Source organism: Ictalurus furcatus, chromosome 23 (assembly GCF_023375685.1).
Source record: "Ictalurus furcatus strain D&B chromosome 23, Billie_1.0, whole genome shotgun sequence".
Classification (NCBI taxonomy): Eukaryota; Metazoa; Chordata; class Actinopteri; order Siluriformes; family Ictaluridae; genus Ictalurus; species Ictalurus furcatus.
In genome coordinates, this window is record NC_071277.1 from 5,880,149 (window position 1) to 5,897,751 (window position 17,603).

A 17,603-nucleotide genomic window follows, 5' to 3' on the forward strand; every position below is an offset into this window, starting at 1 on the left:
TGTTTTCAGTACTACATAAACATGCGGAAATGAGACAGCGCGAGCCCTTTAAGGCTCAGCGTCACTATAGTAACAGCACGTGTACATAAATGACGGCTACATCAAAACATATAAACTCCTGACAGGATTTAGCAAGCGGTTTAGCTCCATAGGCTATATTGCCACATACCTAACAAAAATTAACTGTCAGTCTTATTAAATTAGCGAAAAATAGCTTGTTATTAGTTTGAGTGCTGTTAAAAAATAAATGTATATAAATATGCAAGAGGAATCTGCCCAAAGATGTGAAAATGGCATCGAGCCCTCCATGAACCGACACAAACCAGCATCAGAGAAAACTCAAGTAAGGTTTAATTTGACGTTTAATGCAAGACAGGACAGGTATAAACATCTTCTTCAGATAAAAAAATAAATAATAAATTGCATCTATTGCATATCTTCTCTTGTAGTAATAAATAAAAGGTTATTTAACTGTTAACTGTTGAACTGCATCATTCATTATCACAGCCTTATCTGAAACTGAACCTGAAAACTCAAAAACATTTTTGATATATCAAATTATGTGTAATTATGGTTAACACTATGCTATACATGTAATATATCTTTAATGATATACACTGATCCCCGCCCCGCCCCGCCCCACCCCCCACCCTTCCTGTGTGCTACAGTTTCAAGATGAAATTATACATGTTTATTCCTGTTCAAAATGTCGATTAGTGTTAGGGGTTTTTTTGTTGTTTTTTTTTGTTGTTGTTGTTAAATAAATTATTATAACAGCGCATAGTGTTTTCCAACAAACTTCTTGGCTATGTCAGAATACTTCTCGGCTATGTGTTTGTGTGTATGGTGTTTCACACTGTGTGATAAAACCCACACCATTTTAAAACAATGCTGCTAGCTCCACCCCCTGAGTACCATGAGGTCCTGTGTTGAGCAGGTATTAAAAATCATCTAGCTGGAATCTCTGGTTGTGGACCAGGGATTAATAGTGGTTTACAATATGTTTGTGTACCTTTCAGAAGGAGGAACTCGTCAGTTAGACGAAGAAGACAAATCCCATCTTTTCAGTCAGAACTATTTGGCTCTTCATATTATTGTCTTATTAATTTTAACAAATTTTCTACCCGACAGGACATTTCTCACTTACTGGCAAGTATATTCAGAGACCTGTACACGACGGAGGTCATTGGAAAAGACACTGTTGCCAATCTCACCAAATCATACAGGAGAGAAAATGACCACCATGCCAAATACGTGGAGGCACTACAGCAGGTGACTTTTTATCCTACCCACTACCAACAAGAATAAAGTTTCATGCTTAAATAATATAAAATATTTTCTATATTATTATTTACATATCGTTTCTTACATATCATTCTTGCCTAACCCAAAACGTAAGCTTAATACAAAAGGCAAAGAAGGTGGTCTGTTCCTAAATGAATGTTTATATGTAATAAAGCATTAGCTGACCAAGATTATGTATTTCACACACAAAAAAAGCAGTTTTACTGGTTTTTACATGCAGGTTCATTTGGAGTACAACAGGCGAATTCAAGATGCTGACATGTTGGAGAAGCACATCATTCAGGCCCGACTGAAGGCCAGTGTTAAAGAGGAGCATGTCCAGTCTCAGCTCATGGAGGAGGTGGGAGAATCCTACCATCAGCTTGGCTTACCTCCAGGTACCTGTATAGAGAAAACAAGCAAAGCATCAGCTCTGGGGTTACACATTATATTTTAAATGTCCTGTGTGATTAAACATTGTTTTGTATCCTGTCAGTCAGGTCAACCTTCATGTGGTGTGTGGACAATAGACTCCTCAAGAGTCACAACCTGATTTGCCCCCAGGACTACATAACACACCAAGTGCCATTTGTTAACGCTCCACAAGGTAATCCTACATTCACATGTATATAAATTTATATAATAATTTATATAAATATAAATTTATATAATTTATATGTATATAAACATATACAGTATATTGAAATTGAGAGAACCTCTGGGGAAATCTAACTAGAAACATTTTAAATGAATTTATCTAGAATTTAATTCTTGCTATTTAATTATTGATATTCATTTTAGTATAATTGTCCTATGGGTATGCAAACCTTCGCACTTGACTATATAATTTTTGTCCCTTTATTATTTACAGGGAAATCTGTGCCTGGCTTTGCTCAGCCAACTGTCTCTTACAACATGCACGTGTCCACACAGCCCCAGGATGACGGCTACACGATAATCCCTGAGCCTGTTACGGCCCAGAGTCTGCTGGAGGAGTCAGAGGGGACGTTCACACTGCCCTCCTCACAAGAGACCTTCTCTATTAGAAACGATTCCTCTAAGGTCACTCTGTTTTTCTGTCCTTTTTCTACACAGAGTTTATTTTAGAATACTAAAGTCTTGCTTTTTGCTTGTTACCTTGAATTTGCTTGTCTGAATTTAACATGTCTTGCAGTAAATACAAGTGTTATATTTTTGTGTGATTTTGCACTTTAGAAGGTCCGTCAGGCGCCTAAACCATTATCTAAGGAGAAGCCGAGACATGAGGACAGTGCCGCCTTGCAGAATTTAAAGAAGTGCCAAAACTTTCTGCGCAACCCTCACTTTCAGCCTTTGAGTCATCAACGAGGGGGGAAATCTCTCATCATGCCAGAGAAGAAGGTGGAGAAAGGAGTAAAGGGCAAGAAAGAGAGGTGAGGGGTGATTTCAAAAGGGTTACGTTTGTTTCTGATTTTTCACTGATCAGCATTGTTCTCAATAACCAATCACTGATCAGCACTGTCCACAACAACCAATCACTGATCAGCTCTGTCCACAACAACCAATCACTGATCAGCAATCTCCACAATAACAGTTACTGATCAGCACTGTCCACAACAACCAATCACTGATCACCATTGTCCACAACAACCTCAGCACTGTCCACAACACCCAATCACTGATCAGCACTGTCCACAACAACTAATCACTGATCACCAATGTCCACAACAACCAATCACTGATCAGCACTGTCCACAACAACCAATCACTAATCACCAAAGTCCACAACAACCAATCACTGATCAGCACTGTCCACAACAACCAATCACTGATCAGCACTGTCCATAACAACCAATCACTGATTACCACTGTCCACAATAACAATCACTGATCACCACTGTTCACAACAACCAATTACTGATCACCACTGGTTCCAATGTCTATTCTGATAAATGTTACTGAACTAGTAAGCAGTATAACAGCTTCTTTCTCTAACTAAAAAGCGTTAGCCTACATGTAGTATGAAGGTCAGAAAAGACAGGGTTGGTCTATCTACTAGATAGATTAGGAGTCTATCTAGCAGTGCACATGGAACAAGAAGTCTTCATTAATTTCCTTATTTAATTACCTTTGCAAAGTTGTTAATGAGCATTTCTGTCTCAGTTTCTGTCAACAAAATGAACACTGCATTCTTAGAGGGTTATACATGTTTGCTCAGTGTTTTCATGGCCAGCAGTGTGTTTTTGCATTATTAGATCACAGACAATACACTGAACAAAAGGTCTAGATTTCATTTGTACATGTGCACCTGCTGTTAATAGTCAGCACGAAGACCAAATAGGTAAAAGGTAAAGGTAAAAGCAGTGAGCAGATAGGAGATATATGAGTTTTGCGTCAGATTAAGCCAAGCTTTCCAAATCCCCTGAATATAAAAATGACTGTGCCTTTTATAAAATTCCATTATTGTGCTAACAGTCTGCATTTGACAACTACTGAGGTATTAATTCTATCAAAATGTATCAATCAATCTAACAGGGCAAACCAGGGCAACAGGGAAACGTGTCAGTTGCACGTTCCAATATTTTTGATCACTTGAATTTTTTTTTTTTTTTTTTATCTCAAACACAAATGTCTTCAGTGTATAACAAAAACAAAAGAATTGCCCTTGTCATTCCAGTACTTTCAGAGGGGACTGTATTAACTGCACTTATACACTATAATTGTATAATTACATTCTTATTATTAATACTTAATCGTGACTATCATTGCTTGTGGCTATTCCTTTATTGCTATCTGATACCCATCATAATTTTCTCTCCGTTTCTGTCCACGAATAGAAGCTCAGTTCTGTAAATATTGATCCAAGCCTCCTTAATGCATTGTATAGCATTCATAATAAAATGTAATCCTGTTTAAATCACATCATACTATGCTTAGCAGTACGTCCATATTAGTTTTGGCAAACATGCCTGACTATTTGAATGGGTTCCTCAAATGACATCACACAGATGGTGAGGTTTGATGTGCTGTTGTAGGAAAATAATCAACAGGGTGAGATGTGATGAGATGTGAGTTTCTATTATCATCCTGAAGTTGAATATTTTCATATAACAACATGTCCTGAAGTGGTTTATTCCTTTTATTTAACAAAGCACTGACACTGTAGACTCCTTCCGTAAATGCCTTGTCTTTAACCTAATACAGGTGCATACGGTACTGTACACACTGTTATAATATGCAAATCAGATTAGTGAAGTTTTATGGATATATAACAAAGCAAAACATGGGGTTACCGAGTAATCATATCTGTGATCATACTGCCTCATATGAGAAATGGATCTTTAGAGTGAGACTGGACCATTTTCCCCTTTCGTTTGACAAATTCACTGAATTTTGTCCGTCTGTATCAGTCAGACGGCCGCATAGCCCGCTTAATCCGAGTCCAGCTGCTCTCATATTATTTGACTTTATTGACTTTGTCGTCTTTGTCCTGTGGGTTTTTTTGTTCTTGTGGTCCCGCTTGACAAACCTGCTCATTAGATATAGCTTCCTTTCTCTCTGCTGAACGTTAAATCCTTCTGTTGAATTTCCCATATCGTTCATGACAATAAACCAGGGCTCTGATTTCACTCTGTGTCCTCTTTAGGTCTAGCCCTGAAGATCCTGTGCCAATTTTCATCGCCAACCCACCTGTAGTCCTGTTCATGGACTACCGTATCGGTGACGTCTATGAGGTACTATGAGACAAGCTGTCTCATAACTGTCCACGATTTATTTAAGCAATAAGTGTGTCATGGTTCATGAACAGTTACAGCTTGATTCCATTACCTGTTAATAACTGTTTCATAATAAGCAATATGTGATCACAAGTATTGTTATATGCAGTTTTGGGTTATTTTATCAAAGACTAATGAGAATGAAAACATTTCAGTTTAAATCTGACTGAAAGACTTGAACTTTATGATCTAGAATATAATATAGTAAGTAATGTTATGTTAAAAATATACTGTAAGAAGTGGACATTGATAGACTTTTTGATTAAAATACATGATTAAAATGATGTATGAATGCCTAAAGTGTCATCTAAGAAGCGTTTCAAAATAGGAAAGATTTGACATTTGATGGATTTAACCGCAAGATGAAGTTGAAGTGGCATGTCTTTAATTCGACTTAATATCTTTTTATCGTTGCAGGTATCAGGGTATTGATAAAAACAGTTATCAGTTAGACACTACCATTATTAGATGTTCACTATTGTTTTGCCAGAGTTATTTTTGGTTTTTAATGGTATGTCCTGTCTCATTTAGACCACAGTGGAACTGAGGAACATCACCGCCGCCAGCCGCCATGTGCGTGTCATCCCACCCACCACTCCACACTTCTCTATTGGTCTAGGTGAGAATCCAAAACAGTTTCCCACCACTAATATACTACTTTAAAAAATCTAAATAAAAAAAATCTGACCTGATTTGTTCTGTCCGTTGAAGGTTCAGGAATAAAATTAAATAATGTTCATGACATAAATCTGTACTGAGGAGATCCGTGGAATTTATTGTACAGTTAAAGTGATCCCTGGTTGCAGAAGGTTTAAGAACCCATGACCCATCAGCTGGTCATTTCAGGGGAACAGCGCCATCTACAGAAAACAGAAAATCTGTTTACAACATCAACCTAGTTGCAGTATATTAATTACCATCCTGCATGTATGACATTGATTATGTTTCTTCCGGCTATTGTTTCAGGATTTAAATCTATTGTATTTTTCTACAGGTTTGGGGAAAAATGCTCAGGAATTTGTAGATATTTATAGAATGTGTGTCTAAGAGAAATGTGGTGCCTCAGGCAGGTTCCCTGGGGACGGAGGTGTCGTAGCTCCTGGTATGAATTGCCAATACACGGTGCGCTTTGCCCCTGATTCTCTGGCTGATTATGAGGACTTCCTGGTGGTCGAGACACAGTCACCATATCCTCTGATTATACCAGTGCAGGCACACAGACCCCCACCAGTACTCACATGTAGGTCAATGGAAAGAGTTTCATGTCTTACTCATTTAAAAAATAATCACAACTTTTTCACTTTCCCTAATTAATATAAGCAGGTGTTGTTTGAATGATTTAATCTGCCTGTGTCCCTGATTTCTCCATCTCTGCCCATCCCAGTGCCGGATGTTCTGGATCTAGGATACTGTCTGGTCGGAGGGGTGAAACCCATGAATGTGGTGTGTCATAATGTTGGTTATAGCGCTGGAACTTTCTGCATCATGCCCAAAAGACAGTGGCCTGCTTCCAGCCTCAGGGTAAAGTAACATACTGTACATAACATGAGACCATAGTCTTAGAACAGCTCAAGATCAAGTTCAAAGCCATGACTGAAGATTAAACTGCATTATTGCAATTTGTTTAAAATATTCTGCCTGATATATACAGTAACTAATAGCTTTATTTGGGTCTTAGATGTGTGTATCTGCTATTTAGTAAGATTGCTTGTATACTCAGGGCAGTATAAATCATTTGGATAAAAAGAATTTACATTTTATATGTACTACTGTATGTAAGCAACACAACATTATATATATATACTGGAGACTTTTGGGACATGCTGTATTGTCAGAGCTGTTGTTATAGAACAGTAATCATTTTGACCAATCACATTTGAGATTTCAGGAGCACTGTGGTCTAAAGTAAATTTGCAGTATTTACAGTGCTTTAATACACGGGATGATTAATATTGCATTGCGTATTGTATTGGTGCATTTTCTCAGTCTGCAGTGACAGCCTGCTTTGCAGAAGAGCCTCCATTCGCAATCAGCCCTTCTCTGTTCTACTTGCTCCCAGGCCAGGTTGAGGTTATGCAGGTAAGAGATTAATTACCATAATATGTAAACCTGCTTCTTTAATGTCCCCAGTGAATCTTTTTCAATGGGCATAAATATGTAACATGACTTGTAACCTGATTTTAGTCATTCGGTAGTGACTTTTGTTTTGCTTTTTTTTAACATTCACTCCTGTGAATGTCTGCTGGATTTGTGACTACACTTGAGCAGACTGAATCCTTTGCTTTATTTCTATGAATGTGACTTATTTTGTTTTGCTGGTCAGGTTGTTTTCTTCCCCACGACTGCCGAAAGCTTAGCTCAGAGCTTCACCATCGTCTGTGACAACTGTCATGTGAGGGATTTCTCTATACAAGGTAATGAGCCAGCCGTTAAAGAAATACCTTTTTACCCCAAAGCTAGTATTACAAATGAGTAATGGAAATCTTATGCAAAATCTTATTTTGGAATAAAGAAGAACTTTAAATGGCTTAGGTTTGCAGCTAATTATCCAGCAATTTATGTGTCAAACGGAGTTACATAAAACATTTAGGAAATTTAAAGTTACAAAATACAAGTTTGATCCTACTTCATGTAGCTCATTTTAAATGGAATTTGTGTGACTGGCAGGCACGGGTCAGCTGGTCATGCTGGAGCTGGTGGCAGTAGAGGGCGGTGAGGATCTTCCTGCACTTGGGGAACTGCGTGACCTGACTGCCGATCATTTTATAAGATTTGACCCGACTAACATGCACTCTGTGCTCCAGAAAAAAGTGATGATCAAGAACAATACGTAAGCACATCTATCTTAAATGACTAGATGTTCCACATGCTTACCCTGCTATAAAACTATTGTCTATCCTGTTATTATTATTATTATCCTGAACACATCGCTAGCTTAAATAGATTTATTGCAAAAAAGAAATGATTCACTTGGTCATGATGATGCCTGCACACGCCATGCTACAAATAAACATCCCTTTAGCCATCAGTAGATAAATAATGTGGAACTAAAGGCTGTTGGTGTATTTGTTGTGATGTGTAACAGGCATTTGGAGCTGCCGTTCCACTGGCGGATCATGAAGCCCAACCTGCAGTGTCTGCTTCCTGGAGAGACTCCAGATCCATCCTGCATCCAGCATCACGTTGCCACTGACAACGCCTTCAGCGTCAGTCCAGCCACTGGCCTGCTGGCTCCTGCACAAGAGTGTGTGTTCCTCCTTACATATTGCCCAGAGGAGGTACACACACACACACACACACACACACACACTCGCACACACACACACACACACACACACACACACACACACACACACCTAAATGCAGTTTATTTACATAGAGTATTTTTCTTTTTTCTCTTAGTTGAGGGATTATCACAGTGTCTGTCACTTGGTCATAATGGATGTCCCGAATCTGCAGAACATTCATGACAACAGGTAAAAATAAATCAACACAACAGTTGATTATCTTTCACATAAAATCATGATTTATATTTTTATACGTTTACATATTTTCAAGAATACTGTCTTAATCTTTTTTTTTTTTCTTTCACTTTATTACTACGCTTAAGTCCTGCTTCTCAGCGGTCGGACCCGGTTGGTGACGTGATCGCGATGGAGCTTGAAGTAAAAGGCTCCACTGAGCCGTTCAAGATCCTTCTAGAGCCGTACGCCCTCTTCATTTCAGGGGAGAGCTACATACACACCAGCATCCGCAAGGGATTTAAGGTGGCATGCATTTAACTTTTAATGAGGATCTTTTGCGAAAGAGGTCATGAATTTGTCCCTTTTTCTAATGTGTGTATGTATGTGTGTGTGTGTGTGTGTGTGTGTGTGTGTGTGTGTGTGTGTTTCAGATGTGGAATCACAGCAAGTCAGCCATTTGTTTTCAATGGGAGTTTATCAGTGACTGCCACAATATTGAGATCCAGCCCTCATTCGGGGAAATAGGTAGCAATAACAATAATCATAATGTTAATCATTTTGAGTATTCATGATAAAGCGCATTAATGAAAGAGTCTATAATCATCACTGAATTGACTGTACTGTACTCAATACATACGAAAAGGCCAAAATACAAATAAATTGATTTATATGTCATAAGCAGGACTTTGTAGTCAATGCACTGTTAATTCTAACCAATCAGAATCAAGAATTCAACAGTGCATTAAAAGCTCATCTCAGATTACATGTATGATGCCATGCGTTGTGTGTGTTTGCATGCAGAAACGAATGAGTGTTATGATATGGATCTGGTCTTGACCGGAGGCCGACCGGGTCGCCTAACCACCACACTTCAGTGTCATGTTCGACACCAGTCAAACCCTGTAGTCTTGCCCATAGAGGTCACATTTAAGGTGAGAGGAGGCTGCATTTCATTCCAACCGCTCCAACATGGTATATACATTTAGCTTAATTCAACATAATCTTCCCTTTCTTATTCTGTATGTGTGTGTGTGTGTGTGTGTGTGACAGGGGCCGGAATTATCTGTAAACGTACCCAGTGTGGATCTGGGGCTCCTACAGCTGGGTCAGGAAGTCTGTTCTACTCTCGAGATAAGCAACAGCAGCCCTTTAGAAGCCCAGTGGAGCCTGGAAGAGCTGCGCACTGACCCTGCACTCGATCAGGGACAGGTACACAAACATTTCCGCAGTTCAGGAAAGTGTATAATATGTTCCATGTACCTTTAAAATCGGTATCTGTATTGGTAACGTTATAATTAACATCAGTCAGGCTCAGTCTGTTTCCTGTGGAAGTATCAGATTTATCAAATGTATTTGTTTACTTTATCCGTGTATGTGTTTTTGCTTGTATTTGTGATTTAGGTGATCATAGAGCCCAGTCAGGGTGTTCTGCCTCCTTCATCTTCCTGCAGTGTGAATGTGATTTTCAGAGCCGTGTGCTGTCAGAGCTTTGAGTCTGTCTTGCAGCTTGCTGTGCCGAATGGCACTGGATGGTGAGAACAAAAGTCCTGGGAAAAGTACTGTACAATGTACATCTCTATATGTCTTTTGACTCATCACAGTGTGTATGGGGGTGTGTTTTCTTAGTCACCTGCCTATTCGAGCAGAGGTCCAGTGTCCTCAGGTGTGTTTGCTGAGCTCTCAGATGGTGCTTCCTGATCTGTATGTAGGAGTCGCACAGAGCGGCAAAGCAACGCTGTTTAACCAAACTCTACTGCCGGCACACTTCATGTGGCGTAAGGTAAGACAGAAGTGCACCGACCTGCCGCGGGAAATGAGATTCAAATCTTAAGTGTAATATTCAGCTAAAACGTTTAAACTATTTTATTTAGGTAATTTCCTGCTACTGGATCTCAGAGGTTACTGTGTAGTTTAGGAACAATTCATTTCAAAGAGGTGTCTGGTTCTACAATACAGCAGATCAGCATTCTCTCTGTTTTTTTCCCCTAGCTCCAGGGCCCTCAGGCTCATCTCTGCTCTGCCAGCTTTACCCCATCCTGTGGCACTCTGGGGCCCAACGCACACATGGAGATCAGCGTGTCCTTCACCGCGCTCACTGACGTAAGTCTCGACAGCATGCATACTGTAACACAACTACACCAAGTAATTCTTTCAAATATGTCTGGTGTATATGTATGTACTGTACAGGAGGAGTTGACCGAAGTAACAGCTGTGTGTGAGGTGGAAGAAATGGAGAAACCTCTTGTGCTCAGCTTCTGCTCCAAAGCCAAGGGTCTGAGCGTGTCCTACTCTCTGCCTCATACAAACCGGTACAGTCTCGAGCATACACCTTCAGTTTAGACGTATGGCTTTAGATACACGTATATACATTTAAAATGTGATCGCTCTCGCTTTCTGTCTTTAGTGCTGCATCAGATGTTCCTGATGAGCAGCCAGTTGTGTTGAACTTCACTGAAGACGAGCTAGCCTTTATTGGCAAATCATCGAGCAGACAGCTGCTGATAACCAATCACACTGCAATTTCAGCCTCTTTCATCATGGAGGCAGAGGTCTTCAGTGGATGCCGGTCCACGGAATCAGTCCAAAAGTCTAAACACGGGTATGATTACAGATCCGCGTATGTACTGTATATCGATGTACATACATATATACATATACATATACATATACATAGGAGCCTTCAGTATTAGTGTTAAACCTGCAGCAGGCCCATGTTATCGCCTCATAAAAGATAACAGCCAGTCATGTTCCAATATGTGCAGTTGAGGTCATAAGGTCATATATACACCTTGCAGAATCTGAAAATGTTAATAATAATAATAATAATAATAATAAAAAGAGGGATCATAAAAATTGCATTTAGTTTTTTATTTAGTACTGCCCTGAATTAGCTATTGTAATAACAATTTACACCGATCATCCTGTTCAAAAGTTTACCCCAACCACCCCCCCCCCCCCCAGTGTGAAAAGATGGATCTCAACATATAGTCACTATTGGAAGGGTGTCAAATATGTTGAAGATGCTGGAAAAGTAAAGAATGTGCAGGACCTGGAGGATTTTTCTGAAGAACAGTGGGCAGTTTAACTGCTCAGGACAAACAAGGGACTTATGAACAACTATCACAAAACATAAAAACATCATGTCGTTGATCATCCAGGTAACGACACACAGAATGGTTGTCGAGCGTGTGTAAACTTTTGAACTGGTTCATTTGTGTAAATTCAGTTATTATTGTGTATTGTGGACTATAATGTAAACCTCTGTTATGTGAAATAGCTTATTCAGGGTAGAACTAAATAAAAAAAAACCTAAATGTAATTTTTGTGATCTCTCTCTTTAAAAAAAAAATTATTAACATTTTGCAGATTCTGCAAGGTGTATGTAAACTTATGTAAACTTAACTGTAAATGCTGACCAAGCAACACAAGTTTATCTGGGAAGAGGGAAGGACATGTCAGACTGGGAGACAATTTTAATTTGCATATTCATAGAATCTGGATTTCTTGATGAGAGCAAAAAAGTAGGTACTTTGTTTTTTTGTTTTCTGTTGTGCAATTATATTTTTGTGGAATCACTACATGAAGTATTTTATTATTATTATTATTATTATTATTATTATTATTATTTTAAAAAGTGAAAATGGCTTATTAAATATAATTCAACTAAGTGAAAAAAACCTTTGATTTTAATCTGGATTTTGTTTTATGTAAATTATTTATTGTGTTTTCCCTTAGATGGTTCTTTATGTGTAATGTCAAACCGCCAGATCATCTTCTTTATTTTACTTTCATTTTTTTTTCCATCTCATGTTCTTAGGTGTTGTATTTCCTGAAGGATTTGCAACAAAATGAAATATTTGAAAAGTTAATCATCACCAGCAGAGCAAATTTCTGTCTGGTTGTTATGTGCGTTGCTTTAATGTGCTCTTTCAGGGGTCGTTATGTGAAAACGCCTCTCCGAGTTATGCAATCAAAGAAAATAGAGGAGAAAGAATACGAAGGTGAGCGCTTGTTGCTTGTCATATATCCAGCCTTTGCATTATTTATGCATAATTATGAGACTTAGTATCAGCTCTTTTGTGTTCTCTGGCACAGACTTTGTGCGTGGACTTTTAGCTCATGGGAAAGGTGTGGCGTTCTTTGTCGAGCCAGCGAAAGGGACGCTGGGGCCTTTTGAAACTGTCACCATTAACATCACTGCTCACAGCAACATGTGGGGCGATTATGAAGACCACCTCGTCTGTAAAGTACATGAAAAAATATTATAGATCTATTATATACGGTATTTGGATTATAATTGTTCTGTTGTGAACAGTCCGTAATAAAATGAATATTGATAATATGCTTCCCATAGACATTAAGGAGTTGAAAATAAATAATCGTGTCTCTGTTGATCAGGTTGGAGATCTGGAGCCGACGCTTATTCCAATGAGAATATCTGTCAAAGGGTGCCCTATATACTTCCAGATGATTGGACCACAGCCTGAGAATCAAAACCGAGGGCCAATTATACGGTGAAGAGAAACATTCAAATCTGAATGTATATTATAGGATATTTATTAGTCCCTAAAGGAGTTTTTTTTGTGATTGCCGTGGCCAAAGGTGCTCGGATTTGCTGGGGCAATTTTCAAAATTCATGATGCGAACCAATGTTTGTTGGTAAACGAGAGTTTTCAGCTGTACCCGTGCGACACACATGAATCGAAGCAGGCTTTTGTCGAACGCACATTGTGATGTCGTCACATGACACGTCTTGGCCCAAATCTGCAGAAAATCTTCCAGTAATTTATCCAAAAAAAATGTAAGCACCTCAGAATATTGCACCGTTTGCTGGAGGGACTGACTTATACCGCAGTGCTTTTGACTGCTTGATTCACACTGGTCAGAAATTGTTGATTCGTTTCCTTTTTCATTGAGGCATTCATTATAATACGTTATCAGTGCATACCATCGTATTACACGTAACTGTAAACAGATAAAAATCCAAAATGCATATAATGTATATATGCAAATGCAAATGTATATAAAGGAATAAAATGCTTTGGGATGTGCTGTTTTTGGAAAGTAATCAACTTTGAGGGGGTAAGAGTAACACCGTTTCATGTCAGGCCACATATATCACCCCATCCTGTCGTCGATTATTTTCCTATAGCAACATGCCCCCATCATGTTTTATTCCTTACTTAGCAAACATTATGTATTCATTTTAATAAGAGTTTACCTCTACAGATTTGGAACTCATATTTCTGGAGGTGACACAGTGTCCCGGTCTCTCCGTTTGAACAACACCAGTGCATATGGTGGGAACAAATATGACATTCCGATAAGATTATTATTATGTATATGATGATATTTTGATTATCCTCGTATAACCCGTTGACCATTTGCTATTTAGATATCCGAATGGACTGGCTGACCTACAACAAGGAAACCGAAGACAGGAAGTTAATAGACTTGCTCGTGGCATACGGTGAACCTTTTCCTCTTAAGGACGTTGACGGTAATGAGGTTGTCGGAGGTCCGAACTCCCACATGGCTTTATTGCCGAGGTTGGATCAAAGCCAAACTCCCAGCACAGAAGGAAGCAGCTCGTCTCTCAGAACCAAATCGGAGACTTCAGTAAGCAAACATTTGAAAAACGTGGGTTTGCAAAACGAGAGCGAGCGGTTTCTCTCCTCTTCATCTTGCCATAAACAGACATGTATTTGCAGATCATAGATCAATTTGCTGACCTGGTGTTGTTAGGATACATATCTGTTGTTGTATCTGTTGTTGTATCTGTGTTGTATCTGTGTGGTTTGATGTCCTCTTGGTAGGATTTTGAAGAAGAACAGTGTGAGGAAGACAAGCGAGGAGCACAAGTTTCTCTGGTTTCAATGAGGAAACTGTTTAATGTATTTATCCAGCCGCATGAGGGATATGCTTCAGATTACCCATACTGCATCACTCCACAGCAGATAGTACGTGTTTTTATTCATGTCCGGAATTTCAGCATCCCTTATCATTTCTAGGTTTTAGCAACAGTGTCTTGTCTCGCTGCTAGTTCCACATTATATTCATATGTTCACTCGGCTGTATACACCGAATGGATCTCAAACTGTGATGTGGGGACCTCAGACGTCTGTGACTTATTTAAACGAAAAGAATGCCAGTCATGCTAATATTATTCCTGAAATATTATTCATTTATTATTTTGTGATCAAAATAAAAAGCTGTAATGGTTCTAATGAATAAATATGATGGGACCCATTTCTCTTATATGCTTATTGTTTGAAATAGTTGGATTATATTCGTAAAAATAAATCTCCACTGCAATAAATAAGTTTGGGTTTGGCTGTAATAGAGTGTCCTGGCTGGTAAACTTTTTTTCATTTTTAAAAAAAAAAAAAAAAAAACCTCATTTACAAAAATCTCATTACAGAATGAAGCCGAGTAGTTACCTTGCAAATCTGACAAACTTCTGTAATGTGTTTGTATATAATGCTTTAAGTGAAATTAAGTCAACGGACGTCATTCTTAAGATCTTGCTCTGGACCAACCAGCTGACTCTGTTGTTATTACACTAACTAAGACAATGTTTTGTATTGCTTCAGGTGGTCCCTGCAGGAGGTACTAGCACCATCCATGTTTCTTTTACCCCTCTCACACTGTCTGATACAGCCAGCAGCCACACGTGTGTGGGTTACGCTCTTGGCTTCATGTCACTGGACTCGAAGGTAAGCTCCCTTTCAGCTCATTTAGTGAGGAAGTGAAAATAGAAAGACCGATCTTCTCAACGCAGATGTCTGGATGCTGTTGTTGTCCAGGTGGTGCCGAGCCGCGAGGGTAAAGTGGCCAGAGCTCAGGGTTATGAGCTGGAACCTCTGAGACTGGACATGTTGGCGTGTGTTAAACCAGCCATGTGAGCCACACACACACACACACACACACCGAACATTCAATGCTGGAGCTTTTAAGAAGTTAAAAACAGAGTGATAAAAGAAAGATTAACATTTACAAACTATGGCATTACAGATGCAAAGAAGAAAGGAAGAGTAAAAAAAAAGAGGGGGGAAATGAAAAAAAAATATGCAAGAGAAAGTGACAGAAAGAAACTGAAAAAAAGGGTGAGAAAGAAAGAAAACCAGAAGGGAGGAGAGAAAGTGGAAAAGTGAGAATGTAGAAGGAAAGAAAGAATGAATGAAGGGAAAGAGAGGGAGGGAGAAAGAAAAAGAAAGGAACGGGAGGAAGGAACGAGAGAAATAGAGTGAGAAAAATAAAAGAGAAAATGACAATGAAAATGAAGCAATGAAAAAGTGAGTAAGAAAAAACAAAGAGTGAGGAAGCAAGAAGGGAAGGGAGGGAAGGGAGAGAAAGAGAGAATTGAATGAGAATCATTGTAAGAAAAGTAAAAAGAAAAAGAGGATAAAAGAAAGGAAAAAAAGCATCTGGCAAAGGCAGAATGTGAGTAGCTTTTGTGTGTGTGTGTGTGTGTGTGTAGCCTGACAGTCCAGATGGAGGAGGATGAAGACGCTTTGGAGTTCAGTGCTGCTGCTAGTGATTTACTCGATGGACACACACTCAGACAGGTGCTTTAAAACAAACTCCTCTTTCACATTATTACAAATGTTTCCAGATCCTCTCCGAGTTCCTCTATGGGTTCCTCTCTAAGTTCCTCCCTGAATTCCTCTCCGAGTTCCTTTCTGAATTCCATTCCAAGTTCCTCTCGGAGTTCCTCTCCGGGTTCCTCTCCAGGTTCCTCTCTAAGTTCCTCTCCAGGTTCCTCTCTAAGTTCCTCCCTGAATTCCACTGCAAGTTCCTCTCTGATGAAAGGCTTTTTTATTACAGGAGTGTGTGACCGTGCGCACGCTGCAACTTATCAACAGCACCGACGTTCCTCTGAGTTTCACACTCATCACCCAGTGGCCATTTTCTGTCCTGCAGCACACACACCGGGCCGGCTCTAACTCTCCATCACACACACACAGGCTTGTGGGACATGCTGAGAGACAACACACACTGCTGCTGCCACCCAAACACAACAAGCAGGTCTGGATCCCCCCCCAAACACACACAGTGACTTGACTTTATTAAACTGAAATAAACAAAATGAGTAATTAGACATATATTTCGGTGGCTTTGGCAGGTGAGGGTGGCTTTTCACCTCTCAGCATCCCTCCTGACCCATCAGAGTCAGCCGTGTACCGAAGCCCCGCCCACTGTGACAATGCTGTGTGGTGAGAGAGGAGAAAGGAGACTGAGATTTCAGCAGTCTCTCACTATTAAGTACAGCAACAACTCTGAACAGGTATCACACACTTACTTACAGCTACAAACAGTTGTTCATACATCATCCTCTTTTTTTCCTTGTCTTGAAGTTAATAAGATTAAAAAAAATAACAAAAAAAAATTCATCTTGCCATTAATCACCTTCTGACCAATCAGGATTGAGAAGTTCATGTTGCCTGCGTTACACATTAATCCTGTTGTTCGGTTTTTAGAGCGTAGCTCTGTGTGCCCACTTGGCACTACCCACACTGCACCTCTCGTCTGATAGCATGGACTTTGGCACCTGTTACGTGGGTCAGACCAGAGTTAAAGAAGTGTACCTCTCCAATCGTGGTGGCTCCAGAAGTTTCTGGACCGCACTGCTAGGTACAAGTGGGTTTTTTCTGTAATGTTTATAAAAATTTTCTGTTCCATCGTGTTATACTGAGCTTCGTGGCCACTTTACACACACCTTTTTTTTGTTGTAGGTGTAGATGCTGAAGAAAAGAGTAAAGTGTTCAGAGTCACTCCAGACCATGGGCTCTTAAAACCAGTGGAGCATCCCATCTCCTCCTCTAGACAAGCACTAGAGATCAGCTTCACCCCGAGGTACTCCGACTAACAATACGGCATTCGTGTAATATCCTTTTTTAATTCTATTCCAAAATTATAGTACTGAAAGGACATGCCATTCTTGAATCTGCTTCCCACAGTGATCAGGAGTCATTCCAGACCACAATCACCGTGCAAGGAATTCTGGGAGAGCCTTGTCTTACTCTGCAGATTTATGGAAGAGGATCTTTTGATGAGAGATACGTATCCCAAGCACCTGACACCTGAGATTAAAAAAAAA

At 39.5% G+C, this 17,603-nt stretch overlaps 1 protein-coding gene across 1 annotated transcript; it reads left to right on the plus strand.

Annotated features, from left to right (window-relative positions):
* The first annotated feature begins 101 nt into the window (after positions 1–101).
* On the plus strand, positions 102–17,601 carry dlec1 (DLEC1 cilia and flagella associated protein). The gene is made up of 38 exons (XM_053611725.1): positions 102–343; positions 1,132–1,272; positions 1,526–1,682; positions 1,781–1,891; positions 2,156–2,346; positions 2,500–2,696; positions 4,910–4,997; positions 5,571–5,658; positions 6,106–6,279; positions 6,424–6,560; positions 7,026–7,118; positions 7,363–7,453; positions 7,707–7,869; positions 8,125–8,317; positions 8,442–8,515; positions 8,650–8,806; positions 8,935–9,028; positions 9,305–9,435; positions 9,554–9,712; positions 9,905–10,035; positions 10,130–10,283; positions 10,493–10,603; positions 10,691–10,812; positions 10,908–11,102; positions 12,437–12,504; positions 12,599–12,750; positions 12,902–13,017; positions 13,733–13,803; positions 13,899–14,122; positions 14,320–14,463; positions 15,097–15,219; positions 15,310–15,404; positions 15,984–16,071; positions 16,331–16,531; positions 16,629–16,790; positions 16,984–17,137; positions 17,239–17,359; positions 17,464–17,601. Exons 1-38 carry the CDS (start codon positions 248–250, stop codon positions 17,588–17,590), a joined length of 5,094 nt encoding a protein of 1,697 aa, XP_053467700.1. The 5' UTR covers positions 102–247; the 3' UTR covers positions 17,591–17,601.
* The last annotated feature ends 2 nt before the right edge of the window (positions 17,602–17,603 follow it).